Source organism: Doryrhamphus excisus, linkage group LG2, assembly GCF_037039965.1.
Source record: "Doryrhamphus excisus strain RoL-2023G ecotype Guam linkage group LG2, RoL_Dexc_Guam_v1.1, whole genome shotgun sequence".
Classification (NCBI taxonomy): domain Eukaryota; kingdom Metazoa; phylum Chordata; class Actinopteri; order Syngnathiformes; family Syngnathidae; genus Doryrhamphus; species Doryrhamphus excisus.
The window spans coordinates 9,315,311-9,341,232 of NC_136358.1; the positions used below are offsets into that span (position 1 = coordinate 9,315,311).

The 25,922-nt window shown below is 41.3% G+C and overlaps 1 protein-coding gene across 2 annotated transcripts; it reads left to right on the forward strand.

Moving 5' to 3' along the window:
- The first annotated feature begins 157 nt into the window (after window positions 1-157).
- ttll12 (tubulin tyrosine ligase-like family, member 12) lies at window positions 158-25,083 on the forward strand. 2 transcript variants are annotated; one of them, XM_058066297.2, is made up of 15 exons: window positions 158-590; window positions 2,840-2,927; window positions 4,415-4,566; window positions 5,315-5,513; window positions 6,838-6,997; window positions 8,322-8,455; window positions 10,034-10,110; window positions 10,615-10,731; window positions 11,415-11,603; window positions 18,947-19,058; window positions 21,252-21,403; window positions 21,710-21,791; window positions 22,394-22,462; window positions 23,979-24,117; window positions 24,799-25,083. In XM_058066297.2, exons 1-15 carry the CDS (start codon window positions 532-534, stop codon window positions 24,948-24,950), a joined length of 1,881 nt encoding a protein of 626 aa, XP_057922280.2. In that variant the 5' UTR covers window positions 158-531; the 3' UTR covers window positions 24,951-25,083. The 2 variants fall into 2 exon arrangements, with proteins under 2 accessions (XP_057922280.2, XP_057922279.2); XM_058066296.2 differs by lacking the exon at window positions 2,840-2,927 and having other exon boundaries at window positions 162-590.
- The last annotated feature ends 839 nt before the right edge of the window (window positions 25,084-25,922 follow it).

The window sequence follows — 25,922 nt, forward strand, 5'->3', positions numbered from 1 at the left end:
CAGTAAAGCTGTTCGTAATCAGGAAAAAGCCGAAAGAAACAAACAAATATGTATGTATTGTAATGACCCTTAGGGGTATTATGTGTTATGTGTTGTATTTGCGCATGTGTTGCAAAGGAGATATATGTTCCGGGGTTCGGAAGGAAAAGGGGTGACGGTGAATGTTACAGTATTATGGATATAGCCTGTAAGTCGTAGCTATCATTCACAACCGGGGGGTGGCGGTAGCGCAGTATTAGAATCTGCATCCGCCGTTAAACGGCAAAGAAGAAGTGACGTATTCCTCGCGCATGCGCGGCACTGATTGCGTTTCCGATACGGATTGCGTAGTGCCCTCTTTCCACCGCGTGGATTGTACACACTGAATTCAGCTACTGACGACAACTTCCTTGAAAAGTCACATTCTTCAACGCTGCATGAACATTTCCGGTTATATCCCGGCGACAATGTCAACCGATGCTGGCGTATTGTTAAATGGAGACGAAGACGCAGAATTCAAGACGTTTGTCATCTTATACTACAAAGCCTTGAATGGCTGTGGAATACCTCAATTGTATTGGAGGAGCCTATTTCACAAAATCACCAACCAGGTCAGTGTTTAGTATCATCACCACCTCTAAATTGATGACCGTTTTACTTTTTAATGGCTTGACCACGTCAGAAAATCACCAACAGCAGTGGGTTGTGGCAAAACATATTCAAATATTCGAACTTACGAGTCCAATATCTCCCAAACGAGCTGTTTGTGTGTGTTGCCATGGTTGGAAAGAGGTATGGTTTGTTATGTTGTTATAAACCACTAGTTTTGGAGCTGTTGAGCTTGGAAGTTCGAATCTGTGAATATGTTTCTAACTTTACCACAGTCAGCAGGCGTCTCATCTAAGAAGTTTGCATACTCACAACTCACAAGAGTGTTTCAACATTTGAGCACCGTTGCCAACTTTTCATTAAGAAAAGTAGCTATTGGCTGTCTGAGGAGTTGCTAGATGAGCTCATCTAATTTGTATGTCATTTGCATGTGGTGGTCATAAAATGAGCAAGTGGGGCACGTGTACCCCCAGGGGTACATCAATTGCCATGGGGGTAAGTGAATAAAAATGAAAAACAATTAGCGCTTAACACTCAAAATTACTAATGTGCCTGAATGTCTCACAGTGTGAGGAGACCAGAAGCAGGAATGAGACAGTGACAAGTTGTTCATTGCTTCGTGTGCATCATATCAACAAATAACTAACTTTGAATGATTACTTTGCAAGAGCGTTCCATCTCGTTCCAATTAATCCCTGCACAGTGCAGTGGTGAAAACCTGGCTCTCTGAATGGAAATTCAAAAATGAGGCTTTATTGATGGTTGTATGTATTTTGGTATTTTATATACAAGTCAGATAGTGGACACTTCAGACTCAACAAGTAGGATCAAAACTAACAAACTGCTGTCGGTGCTGCTCAAGCTTTTTCTAAAATGGTGCATTCAGGTGCATCACAAAACTCCTGAGACACAAGTAGCTGCTACATTCAGGGACACTTGTGAATCCCAGCCAACACACCCGGGAAGAGTTGTCGTTGGGGAAGACTTGAATGGACATGTTGGTGCAGGAAATAGAGATGATTAAGCGGTGATGGCAGGTTTGGAATTCAGGAGAGGAATGTAGAAGGACAGATGGTGGTTGACTTTGCTAAAAGGATGGAAATGGCTGGAGTGAATAATTTCTTCCAGAGAGAGGAGGAAGAGAGAGGAACATAGGGTGACCTATGAGAGCGGAGATAGGCGTACACAGGTAGACGACATCTTGTGTAGACACTATAATCTGAAGGAGATCAGTCAGTGCAAAGTAGTAGTAGGTGGAAGTGTAGCCAAACAGCATAGGATGGTGTTGTGTGGAATGACCCTCATGGTGAGGAACATGAAGAGACCAAAGGCAGGGCAGAGGACGGAATGGTGGAAGCTGAAACAAGAAGAATGTTGTAGGATTTTTAGGCAGGAGTTGAGACAGGCTCTGGATGGTCTGGAGGTACTTCCAGATGACAAACACAGCAAATGGGATCAGGGAGACAGGTAGGAGAGTGCAGCAGGTTAGGGTGGTCAAGGATAGGAATGGGAGTATCCTGACAGGTTCCAGTAGAGTGATGGGTAGATGGAAAACGAGAGAATGAAGAGTAGAAGAGGTGTCTGTTGTGGACCAGGAAGTAGCAAAGATTAATAAAGATGAAGTGAGAAGAGCATTGAAAAGGATGAGGAGTGGGAAGGCACTTGATCCTAATGGTATACCTGTGGAGGTATGGAAGTGTCTAGGAGAGGTAGCAGTAGAGTTGTTCAATAGGATCTTAGGTGGTGAGAAGATGCCTCAGGAATGGAGGAGAAGTGTGTTGGTGTCCATTTTAAAGAACAAGGGTGATGTGCAGAGCTGTGGCAACTCCAGAGGTATAAAGCTAATAAGCCATACAATGAAGTTATGGGAAAGAGTAGTTGAAGCTAGACTTAAGGCAGAGGTCAGCATTTGTGAGCAGCAGTATGGTTTTATGCCAAAAAAGAGTACTACAGATGCAGTATTTGCTATAAGAATGTAAATAGAGAAGTACAGAGAAGGTCAGAAGGAGCTGCATTGTGTCTTTGTAGATCTGGAGAAAGCCTATGACAGGGTGCCTAGAGAGGAACTGTGGTATTGTATGAGGAAGTCTGGAGTGACAGAGAAGTATGTTCAAGTGGTGCAGGACACGTATGAGGACTGTAAGACAGTGGTAAGATGTTCACTAGGTGTGACAGAAGAGTTCAAGGTGGAGGTGGGACCGCATCAGGGATCAGCTCTGAGCCCCTTCTTATTTGCTATGTTGATGAACAGGCTGACAGATGAGGTTGGACAAGAATCTAACGTTACAAGAAAGACGAGTGGAGGAATGAAGATTAGCCGCAGCAAGATGGAGTATACAGTGAGGGTCATAAGTATTAACACCCCCTGCGATTTTACAAGGTCTCCAACTTGGAAAAAAGGGAGAGATCTGAAATTTTCATCATAGATGCATTTCCATTCTTAGAGACATCCTCTAAAAACACATTGTATGATTTTCTTAATGCTTTATTTGTAAATTACTATGGTTCATAAGTATTTGCATCATTGTGAATAAGCAATAATTTTGCCTCTCAAAGAGCTCATAGTCCACCTTAAAAAAGGTCCACCTTTACCCAACGAGTAACCACCCACCTACCCCCCTTTGAGCTCATTAATGTGACCTGTGCACCCCCCCAGTCAGTCATAATCCAACTGCTACCATGGGCAAGACAAGAGAGCTTTCCAAAGACACCAGAGACAAAATAGGAGATCTCCACAAAGCTGGAAAAAGCTATGGAACAATTGGAAAGCAGCTTGCAGTTGCTGCAATTGTTAGAAAATGGAAAAGGTTCAACATGACTGCTAATCTACCTCAGACTGGGGCTCCATGTAGGATCTCTGCTTGTGGGGCATGACTCAATGAGTCGATAACCTGAAGAGAGCTGGAACCACAGTTTCAAAGTCTATTGTCAGTAGAACACACCGGCGTAATGGTTTAAAACCATGCATTGCACAGAAGGTTCCCCTGTTGAAGTCAGCACATGTGCGGGCTCGTCTAAAGTTTGCCAGGGACCATCTGAATGATCCAGAGGGGTCATGGGAGAATGTCATGTGGTCACATGAGACAAAAATTCTAGCTTTTTGGTGCAAACTCCACTCGTTGTGTGTGGAGGAAAAAGAAGGCTGAGTTGCATCCCAAGAACACCATCCCTACTGTTAAGTATGGGGGTGGTAATATCATGCTTTGGGGATGCTTTTCAGCGAAGGGGACAGGACGACTGTACTGTATTAAAAACAGGATGAATCTGGCCATATATCGTCAGATTTTGGACAACAACCTCCTTTGTGGCTGGATCGTGGCTGGATCTTCTAACATGACTATGATCTGAAGCACACAGCCAAGATGACCAAGGAGTGGCTGCATAAGAAGCATATCAAGGTTCTGGAGTGGCCTAGCCAGTCTCCAGACCAAAATCCAATAGAAAATCTTTAGAGGGAGCTGAAAATTTGTGTTGCTCAAAGACAGCCCCGAAACCTGACAGATCTAGAGAGGATTTGTGTAGCGTGGGCCAAAATCCCTGTTGCTGTATGTGCAAACCTGGTGAGGAACTACAAGAAACAGTTGACCTCTGTAATTGCAAACAACGGCTTCTGCACTAAATATTAGCACTGATTATCTCAAGGGTGCAAATACTTATGAACCACAAATGAATCATTTAAAAAAATCATACAATGTGATTTTTTGATTTCTTTGTTAGATTATGTCTCTAAGAGTGGAAATGCATCTGTGATGAAAATTCAGATCTCTCTCTATTTTTTTTTAGGTGGGAGAACTTCAATATTTAATTAATTTTCTTTTCTTGACAGATTTATGATGCTGGGAAGGTGTTTGGAATCATGCAGATCCAGGAAAATGAGGATGATTGGAATACTGTAGACAAGGAAAAGTCTGGAACAGTGATTGGCTCCAAAGTAATTGTGACCCAAAAGAGTGGACTGCAAACCTCACAGCCAACAAGGTAAGTGTGGCAAAGAGGCCTTGTTAATAGGGGTAATAACAGTGTACATTATACAGTGTAATCAATTAGGGTGTTTGATTAATCGAGTAATTGGATAAAATACACTTTATTACTATACTACCCTGTGTATTTTAGGAGAAATGGTTAAAAATGTTTTCTAATAAATGCACATCATCAACATTTGCACTTTCAAGATTGTGCTGTCAGGATAAAAAAGCGATTAATTATGATGTTTAGTTAATCTGGTAAATGTGATTATTCTATTTTTAAAATCAGCATTTATATGTATTAAAGTATTGTGGCAGATATACTCATTACTGAGTCCTACTCAGAAATGTTTTTGTTCTGATTTGGAGAGTTCTCACACTTCCTTTGTAAGAAAAGATGGCGCCGGTGTGTCTGGCTCGCCGTCCCCCTCAGCTCACCGTGATTGGTCTTATCGTTGTTTTTTTTTATTTTGGTGAGGACCAAAGACTCTCTGCTGATGTGTAACTGCCAGGAATTACTTAAAATTCAGCACATTGTGGCAGCATCTTTTCCAGACATAAACAACGTTTATAAGTTGAAAGTGGAAAAAGCATAGGTCCTTTTTAAGTTAAAACATTTTTCAACTGAAGCTTTTGACTATATGACACTATGTCACATTAAGTTAAATTATTATTTTTTTTTAAGTTAAATTAAGTTTCTTTATTTTTGTAAACTGTTTTTGAATGAGCTTTATAAAATGGACATTGTTATGCCTTTGCAGCATTTTCTTGGTTGACCATGCATGGACATACCGTGTTGGTCATGCACGTCAGCAGCTGGAGCAGATTCCTGGCCTGTTGCAAAGAATGGCTTCCCTCATGACATTGGACTTCAATGAAAAAGACCCTGCTGCTGACACAGTCCAGCTGGTGCTGGACCGTATGTGGCTGTACAACCAGACTTACCAACTTTCCCAAGGGGTAAGTAGTACACATTACAGTGTTAAAACCCTTGTTACCAGGTGGTGTAAGACCCTTACCCCTTCGTGTGTTGAGCAGGCGCACCTACCTCTCTGACTTCTCCACTTTACTAATCTATTAGCGATCAGAAGAGTCTGTTTATCTTATCATTGGTGTGACCGGAACAGCCTAAAAGGAATCTTCTCATGGAGACAGTTTACTCTTGCTAGGTCTGAATGATTTGCAGCTGTTAACAAAAAAACAGAAGAAAAGTGACACTGTTTTAAACTATATTTTATTTATTGTTTTGAACAAGCATTTTGAATATCTTCAGCAGTGCAGAATTGTTTCATTCACCCCTTCAGCAGCCCGTTTGTCCCTGCTGTCTATCCTGGTCTTTATTCTTAACATCTCGTGTTGCCCCCTTGCCCAGTTTAAAAAATAAATAAATAAATACAAATAAATAAAAGCCGCAAAATATAACAACTTACACCCCGTTGAAAGTTAGTCTTTGTTTAATTTCGCCTGTGAAATCAACACAATAAACGTAAGTGTTGTGTGCGTGTTCAACAGATGCCAACTGGAACTATTGTGATTGTACATTGGTTAAACCTCACTACTGGAGACCTTAAAAAATGGCGCTCAGTGAATTGATAGCATGTTCCTTTTAGCTTGCTTATGCATTATGCTCGGCTTTCAATCAGTGGACTTTAATGGGAACTGCGCTTTTCTTGGAATTTTGCCCATCATTCACAATCCTTGTGTAAACCATAAACACACATTTATTTCTTTTTTCTGTGTATTCTATTGTGAGAAAATGAGTTAATATAAGGTAGCTGGCAACAGACGTCATGGGAAATACCTATTTTGACATTAAAGTCCTCAAAAATATCCCTAAAAACAGTATTCCATTTACAGAACTGACTTGTATATTAACCAAGCTCAATACAATAAAATTATATTACACGAGATGGAAGTCATTGTCCTTTAATCACTGCCACCTTTAAACTAATTAGGATGGTTGCACAGAGAAAACATTAAACTGTGATTGCTACGTCAAACCACCAACCTCCATTAAAAAAGAGTGTTTTTGTTATCAGTCCACAGTGTATCCCACCTTTTCCATAAAGTATACTGAAGTAGGCTTCTTCATACCTAGTGCTTAACAGGCAGTACAAAAAATGGAGTACTGAAGTGTTTTGTCACATGTCAAACAGAAGTGTGAGAAGCTGCTCCTTTACAACAGATTAATGACGCTAACCAAAGTTCCACTATATAGCATATAGTCATATATGATTGTTGCAGTAATAATTAAGTTCTCTTCCTACTATGTTTCCACCTTTAGTCTGCAGAGGAGAAGGTTCCTGTGTGGTACATCATGGATGAGTTTGGTTCTCAGGTGCAACACTGTGACCAGCCCAGCTGTGGCATGGCTCCCTTCTTCTATGCTCAGGAGCAAATGGCCTACACTGTACTCTGGCCTATCATTGACCTGCAAGAGGGAGGTGATAACAAACACAAACATACACAGTGCCTAGCTTAGGGTAGGCAATGTGTTTTCTATGTTTATCACATAAATACATCAATAAGGTCAACATCACAATGACATGAATTGTCGTGGTCCCCAAACAGATGTGTGCGGGAAAGCAACTGACCTAATTCAGTGTAACCTAATTCAGTTTAAATTAATGGTGGAGGTAGACTGACTAGAGCTACAACGATTAATTGATGATTTATCCATCCATTTTCTACCGCTTATCCTCACTAGGGTCGCGGGTGGTGCCGGAGCCTAGCGCAGCTGTCTTCGGGCGAGAGGCGCGGTACACCCCGGACTGGTCGCCTGCCAATCACAGGGCACATATATACATGATGATTTATCCGTTATCCAATTAATCAACAACTATTTTTGTAATTGCTTCATCGTGTCATTTGGAAATGTACTCTAAACATCCTGATTTCAGCCTCTCAAATGTGACTATTTTTAATCTCCGTAGTCATTCATGCAAGCAGAGCTATTATCTTTGTGTTTTTATTTCTTTCTTATATCTTGTGAAACAAACCACTGCAGAGATTTGTGCAAGAGTATAGGATTTTTCCACTTGTACTTGTCCATTAATGCACAACTCTTACCTAGTGTATCTACTGGTAGAACATTAAAATTACAAGTAGCTATGGCTGTGCCTGTCCAATGCAGACCATATAATCTTGCTGCATGCTTCACAACTTGACCATCGAACAAGGCACTGCACGTCCCTCCCGAGCACACAGCCTATTCCAAATGCAAAGCCTGCCCGTAAAGTTGATTTATTTGTTGTTTCTTATTTTTTGGTGATGCATCTTTAACAGTCTGTGCTAGTGACTTGTTGATTTGCAGTAGAGTAGTGAGGATAAGAGTTGGGGGGAATAATAGATTTTCAGATGCTTTGTGATGCGATTATTAGTCAATTCATAAGTGTCAATAATGACGGGACAAAAAATATGCATAAAAAATTGGCAATTGATACAAATATATACACTACCGCTCAAAAGTTTGGGATCACTTGGAATTTTTTTGTTTTCCATGGAAACATACATGAGATGAGTAGGAATAGTGACACATTTTAAAGCCCTTAACCCTACTTCAAAGATGTTTTACGAGACATTTTAAAAGTCTTAACCCTCTGTCAATTTATACTTGGCTTTGTAAAGAATGATTGTGTGTGATCCAGTGTGACCGTAGTAGCTGGGGGCAAATGTTAAGTAGTAAGATACTGAATATCCATATTCATAAAATACATTTCTAATGTTATTATAAATTCTATACTGACTTGGAATTATTTCATTTGACAGATGAAGTAACGCGTGACTTTGCATATGGTGAGTCAAACCCTCTGGTTAGACAATGCCGTTTGTTACCATGGATACCTGCTGATCTTCAAGAGCTTAGTGGCAGAACCACAGAACCACCGGATTCCTACTATGAGGTAGGAACCATTGCTGTTAATATCGAATTACACACAATAGACACGAACACTTGGAGATTGTTTTATCTCATGTCATGTGCTTTGCAAATCCACATTTGGAGGATGCAGACCCCCAAAATGGGACACAGCTAAGATACTGCATATCCGTATAGCCATCATAAAAGTGATGCTCAGCCCTGATGCAGCTAAATAAAGTTCTTCTCTCAGACAACACAATTGCCAGGCATATTGATGACCAGGGGCCTCACTTATAAAACTGTTCATGAAAGTCTGACTATAATCTGACCAAATGTGCGTATGGGTTAATGCTCACACCTAAAAAAAAATGTAATGTATGCACACACAATACAATTTGTGCTTCACCTTCTATTCGAATGTGCGTACGCAAGTACACCACATCACAACCTGTCCATGCCTTAAATTCTTTGTAAACAGCAAATGCAAAGTGGCACATGAATGTGACATCCATATTTAATGACCCTGATTGCATTTCACTCGGTTCTTCTTAATCATGGCTGCCGAGAAGCCAACAACGAAGACACTGAACAAAACTGAGGTGGAAATCTGAGTTGGAGATCTGGAGGCCCGTAAATAGCTTCATAGTATATTGTTTGGGTTAGTTCGAGCAGCCACGTTACGAAAGACTGTTCAATCAGCTCTACAAAGACTTTGTTCATTCATTCATTCATTCATTTTCTACCGCTTATCCTCACGAGGGTCGCGGGGGTGCTGGAGCCTATCCCAGCTGTCTTCGGGCGAGAGGCAGGGTACACCCTGGACTGGTCGCCAGCTAATCACAGGGCACATATAGACAAACAACCATTCACACTCACATTCATGCCTATGGACAATTTGGAGTCGCCAATTAACCTAGCATGTTTTTGGAATGTGGGAGGAAACCGGAGTACCTGGAGAAAACCCACGCATGCACGGGGAGAACATGCAAACTCCACACAGAGATGGCCGAGGGTGGAATTGAACCCTGGTCTCCTAGCTGTGAGGTCTGCGTGCTAACCACTCAATCACCGTGCCGACAAAGACTTTATTCATTTATTATTAACTCCCATACCCACGATATTCAAAGTGGGGTTCGTTCGTAGTGAGGAAGCACTTTGGGTGTGTGACAAATCATGGACGTGCCCGGAGGTGGACAGTGTGTGTCACGCTGCCCCCAACCCCGACTACTGAACACCAGTCACTCATTACATTTACTGATCCGGGCATGTACTGTGGTCTCATGAAGAAACACAACTCTCTGATATGATGTTACAATTGTTCCCGAATACAAAGATTTTTTTAAGTATTTGTTCAAATTAATTATTGGTAAAAAAAAATAAAATAAAAGTCTGTGCCATTATTATTATTCGTACCACTCCCAATACCACATTTGGGTTCGGGACTGAAGATAAACTTACAATGATCCTGCTCCCCAAAAACATGCATGAAAGTGAAAGTGGTGGAGTGAGTGCACCGTCTTTGGACTGGCTTGACTCTGCATATTTAACTAACCCACTAGCTAAACTAAATTAAACTCACTAGCACTGGAAAAGAGGTAACTGTTGTCTGTGCTATATCTAGGCAGTTCTTCAGGAGAACAAAGAGCTCCTTCCTGTGGAAATCCAACCCTCCACTTTACCCAAGGACAAAATACTTAAGTATGTCTTCAACATTCTTCCTAGTGCAGTTATGAACATGAAATAGGAAGTTGTGTTTGTTAGATTTGTTGCAGCAAAGCTTATGTAGCAAATGTAAGTTAAATAAATACGTACATGTTGCTTTTCCTATTTTTTAAAGGATTAATTGTTAAGGGATAGGCATTTGTAAGAGGAGGACAAATGCAGGTTCCTTCCGACTGGAGCATGATTGGAAAGGGAAATAGTAGTATATTTTATGATTATTACATGATTACAGGTGGTATGATACACGACCCATGGCTCACAATATGGTCGGTTAGAGTCCGTTTTGGTTTGAGTCTGACCTTCTGGAACAGATTCATGACGTTAACCAAGGCACCACGGTATTTTTATCAAATTTGTAAAAATCAGTGTGAGCATTCCTCAACCAACCAAGTCAGACATAAAGATATTGATTAGAGCATTATTATTGCACATGTTTGCTTTGCACATGATTAATTCTGTTCTATTTTATTTTCTTTCAAGGGTTTACTCTGAAATGTCACAAGTAACTGACAACTTGACACACACAAGGTTCCAGCTGACAGATAATGAGGAGGAGGCCGATATAATTTGGAGCTACAACCACATCAAAGACTACAGGTGAGGAGAAAAAGTAGTTGGAAGGCGTACAAACCATCCATTCATCCATTTGCTTCTGCTTATCTGAGTGCGGATTATGTAGGAACCATTAAAATTTGTTTAATTCTTTTCCTAAAATCTATTGTATTTTTTCCTTAATTTCCGTTTTTTAATCCTTTTAAATTTTGTTCACTACATGTCAACATCCACAAGATTTTGCATTTAACAGTAAATTTTCTTTTTATTGGCAAATTCCGCAATTCTGTTCATGCGGGAATAATAGGGCCCAAGTTTACGGGGGTGTCAACCCAGAAAAGCCCCCCCCCCCATCCTCCACTCCCCCCCATTTACAATACTATTGGGAAACTGATCATATATATTTGTACTTGACACTGAAAACAGAAAAATGCTACAAAATGGAGCGCTGTAAAGTATACAAGCGTACTCAAGAGTCAAATTGCATGTTGAGTACATGTACACCAACATGTTGGCAGGTCTGCACTAAAATGAAAAAGTCTCTTGCAACCCCTGACCGTTAATGCCACGACAGGAAAATGCAACAAAAAGGAGAGCATTACTTTTGTTAGTTTCCAGTTATTTCAGTGACGGTAGTCATAGTTTTTTTCCCACAAAGTTTATCAACAAATTTATCCACATTTCTACTTTCCTTTGTGGAAATGAGCAAACATTTTATTTTTTGACAGGATGCTGAGTGAGACTCGACCTCATGTGATGCTGAATCAATTTCCCTGTGAGAACCTCATCACTGTGAAAGACTGCCTTGCTGCCATGGCCCGAAGATTGAACAGTGGTTTGGATATAATACCGGAGACCTTCAACCTTCAGACGGAGCTTCCACAGTTCATACGGCACTATCAACTGAGACAGCAAAGGTTTTTTTGTGTTTTTTATGCATTCATATGAAAAACATATGGTATATGTACACTGCTTAACCAATTTATTAACACCTTGTACAGGGGTTGACAACATTTAGCATCAAAAGAGCCATTTTCTTCCAGTGAAGAAAAATGGTTTGTAGCCACAAAGCTTATATGGCAGAGCTTATGAACTTTTAAAAGCTTTAATCTTTTTTAAATTGTACCTTCTTCAACCACATAAATCAACAGAAGCGTAGGCCTAATGTGAAATAATTTAACACTGACCAATGTAGGCATTTTTGAGTCCTTTCTGTATTTGTGGAAAATTAGACCTGCGACACAAAAGCCTACTTCAACATTAAAAAAAAACACCACAGTCCCTAGGCCAAAGGTCTATGATCGACTTAGTAGTTTTATCACGGGTGAAGAGAGGGGCTGAGCTGTCAACTGATCACCAGCTGGAAGTGAGTTGGATTAGTTAGTGGGGGAGGATGCTGTACAGTGAGGGTATGCTGGGAACGTTTGGCATAGTCTCTTTCGTCGAGTCTTCAACCATCACCTCCGGCAGAGCTTCATCTGCATCCCGGAGGAGGATGAAGACATTGAGTCCGAATGGGCTGTATAAAAAAAAAAATACTAGCCTCTCAGGTGGTTCATGGTGGTACTGCCAAGCCGGCAGCCAGTCCTGCATTCATTCAAAAGCTTGGATAGATATGTTTAAAACTCTTTTCGAAAATGAACATTTCCTGTGTTTGTGTTAAAAATAAAAATATAAATAAATAAACCACAGAGCTTGGTGTGGGAGCCATGATTTCCCAACCCCTGATCTAGTCGATGGTTTATGCAGAAACTCCCCAAAATTAACAACATAGACCATTCAGTACCAAAATATTTTTGTTGTCATTTCTGCAATGCTTAATACACCAGTATGTAAGAACATCAACAAAAGCATTATGCTCATTTTATTCAAGGAAGTTTCCTGTATGTATGTTTTTGCAACATAGCCAGCGACACCGATTTGTATTGTTTTGTCTGTATTTGCCAAACGCCTCAGTAGGGATGAAGGCGCCGCTACACCAGTTCACTGTTCACTGCAGTTGCATCTGCTTTTGTGCTGTCATTCATGTTTGTATTGGCTGTAGTATGTAGTATTCCCACCCTCACAAAGTGTCTGAATGAGATGAGAGGCTACTCTCTCTGTTCAGTCCCCTTTATAACAGTGGTTCAGTTTTTTCTGTCATGCCGCCTCAAAGAACAGAATTATTTTTAATTTCCCCCGATTTAAAAGCTAGAAAAACTGGTAACAGCTTTTCATACCGTATATCTGTACTCTACAAACTTTAAAGTGAAACCAGGAAAATACGACTAAATGAAGAGCATACAAACATTCAAGAGTCCAATGGCATGTTGTGTACTAAATAATTGTACATAGATGTTGGCAGGTATGCACTAACATTGAAAGCCTCTTGTGTCCCCCCGACACTTCACCGAGCTCTTCCTGCGGTGCACGCCTGTTTTGTGAAATAGGTTGTTACAGGTCCGGAGAGATCGCAGCAGAGAAATGATCACAAACAACGACTGTATGTACATTAATGATATTTAATGGTAAAAGACACAGCAGTTCACAACTTTTCCCATCATGAGTTATTATGCTAGACACAAGCTGTCACCCCCATGCCCCCACATAACACTCCAATCAACACAGTTCGAATCCAGAATAGCGTACCTTACCGTTGACAGAGGGCGGAGAGCCAAAAACCCCGGTAGAGTAATCTGGAAACCGAAAGCTGGACACTCGTGCACAGTTCACAGCAGACTCTCACCGGGATTGAGAAAACAAATGCTTTATATGCTCGCTCGTGCGAAAACAGGTGGCCAGCCTGTCTCCGCAGGAGGGGAGTCATCGCCTCCATCCTCTGTCTCAGGCACCTCAAGGTAACATTTTTCTCACAACCTTCTAGTTCGTTTCTCACAACATTCACAACATTCTATATGGGCATAATATTTATCCCGTTGCCGGGACCAGTGAATATTTAAGTGTGTGAAGTCAAAACAAGTCAAAAAGTGTGCAAAGCAAGTTACATAGCTGTAATAGCTGTAATAGCATAGCTGCAAAAGTACAAAGTTATATAGCTGCGAAGCAAGTTACATTCAAAAGTACAAAACAAGTGGTATAACCATTGGTATATAACCATGTGGTGGGTCAGCACAGGACAACACACCTAAAAATCTCTTCCTTCACTCCACCCTGTGGCCTGAGCTGAAACCACCACTTAATTGATAAACCGTTCAGGTCGATCGTCTTCATTTTCAAACATCCAATTAACATAGGCATCCCCCTGGAGCAACAACACCATGATGTCATGATTCCCGTGTAACATGTGCCCAATAACAAACTGATACATAGAAATACGATCAGGAAACGTAAAATGCAGGGGGTCCGAACGCCTTGGCCACCAGGATGCATGATGACCCGGAGGGTCAGCTTTCACAAACATCTTTGTTATTTCCCTCCCAAACGGCCCCAAATCATCGTATAGTTCTATTTTCATAATTCAAGAAACTGCGTTATAAATGCGTCGCGACAACATAGCTCGGGTGCGTCTAATATACCAAAACATGCAGAAGTTAACCAACGTTAGTAAAGCTAAGCATATGATAAGAACCAATAATGGAGGGACTAAGTGTCGTCGTGCTGTTATCGACATTCCTGTAAATATATCCCACCAGTGATGAGCCGAAGATTGCTCAATTGTCCTGGTGGCATGTACCACCTCATTCCGGGCGATCATGGTGGACACCTGCAACCTGGACACATCTGTCAAATGAGTTTTAACAAGATGCTTAAGTGTCTCCGAACGGTTCAGTGCGCTGCTGAAGCGTGTCAGATCCACCTGCCAAGGCAGCGATAGGGCTTGCCATTGCACAGTAGACAGTCGGTTTGTCCAACTGAAATCTGTCAATCGAAACGATTGATTGTGCCAGGTAAACAGATGCACGTCCCATAAACATCCGGAAAACGGTGTCGTTGGCAACTGGGGATGTGGATTCACTGTTGCTACACAAATAGAGTGGGGCCCTACCTGATATAGCAAGTCCTCAGGCTTCTCCACATTCCAATCACACAGTGCCGTGTCATTCGTAAAACATGGGTCTCGATATATTTGCATTTGTAAGCATACAGTCCCCTTGTCCATTACGTCACAACCTTCCAGATCATAAGTCAGATTAGTCTGTGGACTAAACCAGTCCCCATGCGTTTTCAAGAAATAATAATGGTTTCCCACTATTAATGGCAAAATCCGATATCTGCATATGGTCATGGGTCGGGTTACGTTTACTTCCAACCACATCCCTTGACAGTGTGTTTCATTGCACTGAGTCAGGCTAGGTTTAACTTGTAACCATACGCGGTCCGATATGTTCCATAAGTGTCTCCACGGCTGCACTGCTGAGGAGGTCAATGTTCTCAACAGACGTTCTTGCTGAACTTTAGCACTAAGCATTTGCAAGGTACATTTGGTACTATTCAACGTTGCAACCTTGTGTAAAACTTCTGATGTTGCATCCCACATATCAACGTTCCAACCCAGAAATGTGTCTACTACATGAGCTCCCCCTTTCTGTATTTCTACAGTGGTAGGCATCCATTGTGCCACCCTGCGGAACCCATGAGCTGTCGCCTGACCTGTAGATGATAACATAGATCGTGTCACTTCCCCATCAATGGTGTTGAATATTCCTAACAAAGTTCCTGTTCCCCCTAACAGTGTATCATACCACGCTCGTTTGTTCCTTCGTGGCTTGCAGGTTGGTATCGATGGTAACCTTATCTCCCAATGAATCTCATTATGTGTCGCCTGGTAAGCCATGTGTGTGCATGATGTCACTATTGGCACTAACGTAGGGTGTGTCACCTGCTGATGTGGTGGTACTACCAAGATGACCCAGATTGTTGACCTGCGTCCCGTGATCTCAGTTGAGTTTGAAATCCAGATGTCAGTGTCGCCTGACGTTACCGTCCATTGAGTCCCCTTGGTCGATGAGCATGATACGTCCTCACGAAGTGTGAAGGGATGTTCCGTCAGGAAGGGATTTCCTGTTAATCGACAGAGGCTTACTTCAGCTTCAATGGTAACGTTGCATCCCGTTCTCAGGATCATGGACCACGCATGTGGTCCTGGGTAGGGGTCGCAGTCCATGGTGATGTTTGCAGTCTGGCAGACGGACCACGCAGGGCAGCGGAAGTTATCCTGCGTGCGATTATTGGTGCTGTTCTTCCATCCCACTCGAACCACGCGAGGCAAGCGAGGAGCTCCTTCCACCGGTGTCACCCAAGAGTGGGCGTTCCTTGGGCCGCATGCAGGCAGGACAGCCAGGAGAGTGCCCCAACAACCGACATGGCCATCTCCTGGGTGGGACCCCATGGTACGATGATCCTCGGGCCCCTTCTGCCAGACGTCCCACCAGCAGCCTCAACATCCACACTCCAACGCTCGCCACCAGGCTGTGACTGAAAAACAAAACACATGCTCCTCCCAGTCCAATCATGGATATTTTCGGTCCCTTGAATTTAGCAGGATTGCCTGAAATTATCGTGGGCTCCGCCCTTGTATCAACTAAAGCTCTTACTTCCTGATCTGAGCTTTTCCAATGAATAATCATATTTACATGAGGCCTAGGGTCTTCTTGTGACCAGCGGGGTACAAATTTGGCCGCTGCCTCCGGGGCTTGACCCCCATCCTATTCAAACTTGGCTAAGGAGGGGTAAAGACCACCGCCTTCCGAAAAGGGGTTCTTATTCTGTCTCCCCTTTGGATTCTGCTTTTTGGCCTTCCTCTTTTCCTTTCTGTCCTTGCGTGCTCGCTTTAATGCAGCTATTTCACGCTTTTCCCGTTCGCCTTCTGATGTAGTTGAGTCTGAATCGGAATCATCCGAACTTCTAACAGACACACCCACCTCCTCCTTCCTCGGCGGCGGATTGGCACACATCCATTTACACAGTGCATCGGTCAATCCTTGTACAGCAACCGCATCTACAGACACGAGCCCTGACACGCACCCCACCTTAATCTTTTTCTGCTGACATTTCTCTCTCAGCTGACTAGTAGGCAGCCCGTCTATTTCCGTTGCAGGAGTACCTGCTTTAATCAGCGCCCTCCAGTACTCCCGCCTGGACGGTCCAGCGGACGGTCCCGAAGAGGGAGGGTTCCTTCCCCCTTTCGGTTGTGGTTGCTTAAAATCACGCTCCCGTGACTGGGACTCTCTAGGCCTCTCCCACATCCCGAGCGATCCCAGATCTGTCAACAAAGCCAATATCTGACTAAGGGGCTGTTCCGTGTTGCCCATCAACACAGTCAGAACGGTGGATTCCGAGTTAACCGGCGCTAAGCGAGACAGCCCTGAAAACCTCGGCCCATCGATTCTATCTACCGAGGTCTGCCAAGCCCCTTCTTCCATTATTCGTATCAGCCAGAGATCTAGGGGTTCCCCCTCCTGCTGTCTGAACTTTCTAGTGAGGTATAGCACCTCATCAGAATCCTCCAGTATCTCCGTGTCCTCGGGAGGGGGCTGCGGTTGCGGCACCAAATTAATCAAAGGCTGTCCCCTATCGTCATACAACTGCTGACCTTGAGCATCGGTCACCCTTTCCTCAGCAGGGGGCACCGTTCTCTGTACGCGTCGCCGACGCTGTACAGGCCTAGCTGCACGAAGCTCACCATCACCCTTCCCCTGTTCTTGGTCAGGATACAGATCAGGGAAAAACTTCTCCCAATCCTCCTCTCGATCCCAGGCATCGGGATTATCCTCCCCACTTATCACAAAAGCTCGTATTTTCACCTCATCACCCCTGAGATCTTTTCTCTGCTTGCGAGTAACATGCCTCGTGCTAGCAACAGCCTTCTCACACATCCGCTGTAAATTAGCTTTTTTGCACTCCAGCAATCTTATTAGGGATTGTAACATCTGATTCTCTATTTTAACTTTATCAACTTGTCCTCTTAGTTTCAACATTTCATGCTCCAGGCTAGTGTATTTTTCTGTCTGAATTTTCCATGCCTGCGCGCATGCCCACATGCACTTAACAGCTCCTCCAAGCGGAGCTTTGGGTTTCACCACAACCCTAGACAAAACCTTAATCAAATCATGAACATCAGCGGTATTTTCTGTCCATGCTTCCGGTCCAGAACTCCCCGCTTGCAACAACTTATCAGCTACCGTCTTCCACGGCACTGCCCCCCACCCCGGAACAACTCTGCTCTCCGCGGCGGGACTATTTTCCTTTTTCCTAAACATTTCTCTCACCGAGTCTCTCCTTTTCAAAAAGTTCCAGGTTCGTGACGCCAAATGTTTTGTGAAATAGGTTGTTACAGGTCCGGAGAGATCGCAGCAGAGAAATGATCACAAACAACGACTGTATGTACATTAATGATATTTAATGGTAAAACACACAGCAGTTCACAACTTTTCCCATCATGAGTTATTATGCTAGACACAAGCTGTCACCCCCATGCCCCCACATAACACTCCAATCAACACAGTTCGAATCCAGAATAGCGTACCTTACCGTTGACAGAGGGCGGAGAGCCAAAAACCCCGGCAGAGTAATCTGGAAACCGAAAGCTGGACACTCGTGCACAGTTCACAGCAGACTCTCACCGGGATTGAGAAAACAAATGCTTTATATGCTCGCTCGTGCGAAAACAGGTGGCCAGCCTGTCTCCGCAGGAGGGGAGTCATCGCCTCCATCCTCTGCCTCAGGCACCTCAAGGCAACATTTTTCTCACAACCTTCTAGTTCGTTTCTCACAACATTCACAACATTCTATATGGGCATAATATTTATCCCGTTGCCGGGACCAGTGAATATTTAAGTGTGTGAAGTCAAAACAAGTCAAAAAGTGTGCAAAGCAAGTTACATAGCTGTAATAGCTGTAATAGCATAGCTGCAAAAGTACAAAGTTATATAGCTGCGAAGCAAGTTACATTCAAAAGTACAAAACAAGTGGTATAACCATTGGTATATAACCATGTGGTGGGTCAGCACAGGACAACACACCTAAAAATCTCTTCCTTCAACGCCCCACTGTTTGAGAAGCATTGACATAGAAACAATGCGTACCGACAGATGCAGACTACACCCTCTTACCATCCAGCCTGAGTGTCACAGAGGAACGAGGAGACATGCAAACATACATTCATGTCAATTGATCAAGGGCATCATAATCATTAGCTGTTTATTTTTTTGTATCATTCAATGTATTGAAGTTATCGGTAAATAAGTAATGCTTTTAAAGTTGCAACCTGAGTAAGTTGTCAAGTTGTATCCATTTGTTTAAATTTAGTCTTGTTCTTCAGGGCCCAAGATAACCACTGGATATGCAAGCCCTGGAATTTGGCCCGTGGGATGGACATACACATCACCAACAATCTGAACTGCATAATCCGACAGAGAGAGAGTACACCTAAGGTATTAACACTGTTAAATTACTCAAATTCAGTACATTTACAACACATTTTATCTTTGATTATGTTGTGTTAAAATCATTATCAAGGTTTTGCAAATGCATTCAGACTTTTGTCATATCAGACGCCAACACGGCAGGAGTTGTTTTATAACGTGACTGCAATGCACAATAGGCAACTTTTTTTCCACGAGAGAAAGGTGTGGTCCATCTTAAATGGTTCATCATGAATATAGAAGTGTACTGTATTCTATATACTGTGTTCTTACAATTGGAATATTATCCCATAGACTCATTGTGTGTTTACTGTAAGGTAAATACATATTACTATTTATTACTATTCATTACTATTACATATTACTATTACTATTCTACAGGCTTATTCCACAGCTGATTCAAAAACTTTAGTCGAGTGATGTACAGACAGACAGAATACTTTATTAATCCCTGTGGGATTCCCCCAGGAAAATTGACATCTCCATCATTCTTCATTAAGCACTGTTTTTTTTTTTTGTCCCGTCCAGCCATTGGGGCATCTAAATGCCCTTACATGCTAAGGGATTTGCTCTGTGTCAGGAAAGGTTTAAGCTACATTAAGCACTGTTAATAAATAAAGTAAAGTATAAAATGGAATATAAAATCTAAAAAAATAGACACCATGCATGTTCTTTTGCACATTTGCACACTTTTGCTGTTTATTGCACATTGTATAGTCCCTCCGTTATTCTGTGTCCCTCCCAACGAGAAGTTTAACAGTGTGATGGCACAGGAGACAAAGAGTTCTTCAGTCCGTTAGTCCTGCACTCTCTCTGAAGACCCACTTATTTAATTTAGCTTTTAACTCTTGCTCCTAGTATACTCTTTTTTTTTTTACTTTTGAACTTGACTTTTATCTAATGATTATTTTATACCATATACCTTTTTGTTTTGGATCTAAACCAAATGTTTTTATAGTTTTATACATGCTTATTTTAGTTTTTATTAATGTTCTTATATATTTCACTTATGTTTTTTTATGTTTATTTCTATATATACTTTCTATATTCTTATTTTTTGTTGCGAGTATGTGTGTCTTGGTACTGCCTTTCTCTTTTTAAACATGTAAAGCACTTTGTGCTACATTCTATATATGAAAAGTGCTCTACAAATAAATTTTGTTTGATTGATTGAAGTGGCTTCTCTGGCTGCTGGTTACAGTGTGCAGATTAGGGATCAACCAATTAGCTTTTTTCATTCATTCATTCGTTTTCTATACCGCTTATCCTCACTAGGGTTGCGGGTGTATGCTGGAGCTTATCGCAGCTGTCTTCGGGCGACAGGCGGAGTACACTCTGGACTGGTCGCCAGCCAATCACAAGGCACATACGTATAGACAAACAATCATTCACACTACTTTTATATAGTAAAACACAAATTAATTAGATTAGATTCGATTCAACTTTATTGTTATTGCTCATGTCACTGGTACAGGGCAACAAAATACAGGTAGCATCCAACCAGAAGTGCAATTTTATAAGTACCTTAGTAGTAAGTAAATGTATAAAAATGGACAGATCTATGTACAAACTATAACAGGCTATGACTATAATACAGTGAGGATATGTACAGGGATATAAATGACTATAATATGGCTATTGTAGATTATACAGATTATAAACAGTATGTACAGTAAGGATGTGACAATATATAACAGTAATATGTACAGTATTGCAATTAAGTGACTAGAGTATGGCTATTGCAGATTCTATAAATTCTAAACAGTATGATCTATGAATGCAACAAGATATAACAGTAAAATATACAATAGTGCAATGAAGTAGTGCAATGAAGTGATTGGGGGGGGCATAGGTCAGCGGGGGGATGTAAGTAGTGGAAGGGGAGGGCAATGGGGGGCAGAGTTCAACAAGGAGACAGCTGTTGGGGAAAAAGCTGTTCCTGAACCTGGTGGTTCTTGTCCGTTAAGCTCCTATAGCGCCTCCCTGAGGGTAGGAGGGCAAACAGTCTGTGCGTGGGTGGGTGAGTCCTTAGAAATTTGTGATGCCCTCCTGAGACAACACTTCCTGTAGATGTCCCCGATGGCAGGAAGTGGGGCTTCGGCAATGCGTTGGGCAGATTTCTGATGACACCCTTAGTCAAAAATTCTTAGTCGATGTCCTTGACTGGCTTCTTGATAATTGCAACATGGTTTCCTTCCCCAGGTGGTGTGTAAATACATTGAGGATCCAGTACTGTTCAACAGGGAGGACGTAGGATTGGTCAAGTTTGACATCCGCTACATGTTGCTATTGCGCTCTGCCAAGCCTCTGCGTCTCTATGCCTACAATGTCTTCTGGCTACGCTTTGCTAACAGGTAATGCATGGTTGTACAACACTCATGTAAAATAATATGACCTAATGATGAATGAAAATAGGATAGAATATTTGGCGGAATTATAGGGTGGCTATACAGTATATGCTCTATACAGAGAAGTGGAAATAAACTGTATTGATGCTTTGAAATGCCACATTTAAAGAAAAGAAGACACAAGAACAAAATGCGTGCGTGACACCCTTACACGGCTAAACATGTTCACGTGTTCTTATTGATGAATGGTGACTGTTATCTGAAACTCATAAACGCAGCGATTGTAATTGGACAATTTTTAACCCTCTTTAGACCCTTTTCCCTGGATCGTTTTGATGACTACCAGAAACATTTTACTGTTATGAACTATACAGAAGGTGTGGAGCTGAAACAGGTAATTAAAAAATGTTTTTATTTTTAGTAATAGCTTTATTTTGAACCCAATTTGAAATACTATTGAGTAACTGATAATACATCTATTTTTCTGTACTGTACATATCTCAAAAATATTGAGTACAATAAATTCATACATGTTGGCAGGTCTGCAATAACAGTGAATGAGGGACAGAGGTGCTGTTCATATTATGTTACAGTATATCCCTGGTTCTCAAATAGAGGGGCGGGTGCCCCCTGGGATGGGGGAGAGGCTTTCATTTTAATGCGTACCTACCAAAATGTACACATTTACAGTACTTAACATGCAATTTGCCGCAGAAAAAATTGCTGGCATGACATTAAATAATTGAAAAGCACTGCCATATATTTTGTTAGTATGGAGTGGAAATGCTATACAAATATATATTTTCTACATCACATGCTTGTGTGTGTTGTTAGCTATTATTATTATTAATAATATTATTTCCAATGTCAGAAGACATCTGATATTATTAGTACTTAAGGGGACACAATATCAGGATACCTTATACAGATATTGTTTATATAGAATTACTATGTAAAGTAAAAATTGAGTGAATGAATATATCTTTGCATCTGTAGGTCCACTATGATGACTTCATTCCCATGTTTGAGAAGCAGTACCCCAATTACCCATGGAAGGAAGTGGAAGTAGGTTATGTTTTTTTTTTGTCCAGTCCAACTACTGGGGCAGATAGTATTGTTGATCCAAAAAAAATGCCATTACATGCTGGACAGATTTGCTGTGGCAGGGAATTTTGCTGAGTTATGGTGGGCCCCTGACCAGCCCAGTTACTATTGTGAGGTTATAATTGAGTGGTGACAGTCGGAGTGGAGTCGGAGGCATGCCAGGAACAAAGGCGTTGCCTGAGACTGTTACGCACCATGAACATTTCCCAGATTTTCTTTTATAAATCATTGGTTGTTCGGATCAGCAATTTCAGTTAAATATGTGCAGTAATTACAGTAAAGTCTCGTTTTATCGATATTGTCGGGAGTCGGAAAAAATATTGATATAACCGGACTGTCGATATATCCGATCCTGCGCCGAACTGCATTAAAAGTGGGCGATAATGCACTCGACATTGTTCTATTGTATAGAACAATGTCGAGCAGCTTAAATCAATCTTTGCTTAAGGATTTCAATACCAAAAAAGAACACGGCGAACGGCTGCTTCCAGTCAACTTTATTTTTCACACTTCCACCACCAGTGCACAGCACACACACCGATTTTCGCACTTCCTGGTTCACAGGTCATGCTCAACCCGCCCCACATAGCTGGCCAAACACATGCCTGCAAAAGAAGAACAAAGATTGATTTAAGCTGCTTTTGTATCAATATAAGCAGACCAAATTGGCTGGCGGGAGATGAAAAGGGCATCGTAGTAACCGGATTATCATAATAACCGGGTATCGTACTAACGGAACTAATTATATCATAAAAGACTAGAAATTTGCCGGGAAATGAAAATAGTATCGTAATAAGCAGTAATTCGTTATAACCGATATCGATATAATGAGACTTTACTGTACTTTAACAAAAGTAGGCAATTGCATAAATTTGGGCATCACAAACTAACACTGAGAGAAATAAATCATTGTAATGGTAGCGTTTCAGTGAGATATGAGAAATAAAAGTGTGCGTAAAAAAATGTTCTTATAAATGCATTAAATAGTCAAACTTGGATCTTACTACTATCCCAATTGCCAACCCCACTCCAGGGATTATTTTCTCTTTCTTCCTCTTCTCCCCTTCCTTTTCTTTTTTCTCATTTTTTCCCCTTCCTCTTTCCCCTCCCTATATAGATATTAAAAATATTTTTAATTTCCAATAATATTTAGACATTGTTTCAATTCTGTCTCCAAAATCATTTTACAGTCGTACCCCTTTAATCGTAGGACTACAGCTTTTTAATGTTGTTAAAAATTTAATTCCTCACCTAGTTCATACCCGCCAATACGTTCATGAAACAGTTTCTGTAATGGATATGGTCATTTATTATGCCTTGCTTTGTATAAGACCTGTACTTTTTGGAATTCTACGACGTCATAAAGTACTTTGGTTATAAATTAAATCCAATGTTATCGTGCTAACCAGTGGTAAAGACATTTTTTAATCATTATTTCTAAATCTTAACATGATTTCTACATCCTTTCTTCTTGCAGTCAAAGTTGTTTGAATCATTCAAGCTTATCTTCCAAGCTGCTTGTTCTCGACCTGCTCCATATGGTATATGTCCATACCCGTCCTCCAGGGCCATCTATGCTGTGGATCTCATGCTCAAGTGGAAAACACTGGACAATGGTAAGTATTTGATGCATAGCTGATAATATATCTGTACACTGTGAGGAGCATTGTTGCTTGATGATGTCACTGATGATCCTGGAATGACAGGCAGTATTTGGGTACGTCAAGTACTTGGACAGTGATCCTTCTACCTTTTGTAAACAACTACAATGGATTTGTTCTAAAACGGTCGTTTGATTGACGTGTTTTGCTACACCTCCATTTCAGATATGAGTCTTAATATGATAGCCATTCATAATGTGTGCGACAGTCTTCCGTACAAGTTGTTTTTCCGATTTTGTGCACAATTGGAAAATGGACAAAATGGAATGATGCCGATTGTCTTGATTCCATGTGATACACTGAGTTAATCCAGAAGTGGTTTAATGCATGTACTTGGGTATGTATCTAAACAAATAACTGGCAGGGACTTTTACTACGAATTATGTTTAATGTATCCAGGATTAGGATAAGGCATCGTTTGAATTTGAACGATACCGGTTCCAATTCTTATTTCTCGTTTATAATCCAATCCCTTATTTGACAAATTAGAACGTTCCTTTTGAAAATTATGGAGAAAAATTAAGTGGCTTTTGTTCAATCTCTGTAAATGCTTGTCATTGTCAATATTTAAATACTTGTAGCTGTGCTTTCTAAATATTTAGTTCTTAATGCTTTTTGTGTTTTATGAATCTACAGGTGAGCGTGTGATGGTTCCTCAGATTCTTGAGTTCAATTTTAGTCCAGACTGCACCCGGGCCTGCTTCTACCACCCAGACTTTTACAACCACATGTTTCAGACTCTGTTTTTGGACCAACCCGAGGACTGCCCTGTTACTCATATTGCATGATTATTTACTATGCTTATATTGATATCTCTTTTGGAGTTTTATCTTGCCATTTAGCCCAGAGATTTGTAAATGGCTTACTTTGTCTTTCAAGAAGTTGACAATGGTAATTAAATCAATTTACATTAAAAGTTGTGCTGTATCCTTTGTTTTGGTTTCCCTTATTAGAAGTTTTATATCTACTATTTCTACTACCTTCAGTGGGTCTTAACAGACCACATTTTTGTGGAGGTAGATTAGCAGTCATGTTGAACCTTTCCATTTTCCCAACAATGGCAGCAACTGCAAGCTGCTCTCCAATTGTTCCATAGCTTTTTCCAGCTTTGTGGAGATCTCCTATTTTGTCTCTGGTGTCTTTGGAAAACTCTCTTGTCTTGCCCATGGTAGCAGTTGGATTATGACTGACTGGGGGGGTGCACAGGTCACATTAATGAGCTCAAAGGGGGGGTGGGTGGTTGCTCGTTGGGTAAAGGTGGACCTTTTTTAATGTGGACTCAGAGCTCTTTGAGAGTCAAAATTATTGCTGATTCGCAACGGTGCAAATACTTATGAACCATAGTAATTTACAAATAAATCACATACAGGAGGAATTCCGTTTCACAGCTGGCCTGGGAATTCCTTGGTGTCTTCATGGTGGAGCTGGAGGAGGTGGCCAGGGACTAGGAAGTCTGGGCTTCCCTACTGAGACTGCTCGTGACCAAGACCCAAATAACTGCAGGAAAATGGAATGGAATGAACTTCGCAAACTAGGGTTGGGCGATACAGACCTTAGCATATATCACAATATTTTGGGGATGCATCACGGTATAAAACAACATAACAATTTTAATTCAGCAATGTCTTGTATAGAAAGTTAAAAATCTTAAGCCATATGATGAAATACACTTGTCTCAAATTGTAACGCAGGTTTATTTATTGGTAATAAAGTGGCAAACTTTTCAAAAGCACATTTATTTATCATTAAATTGGCTAACC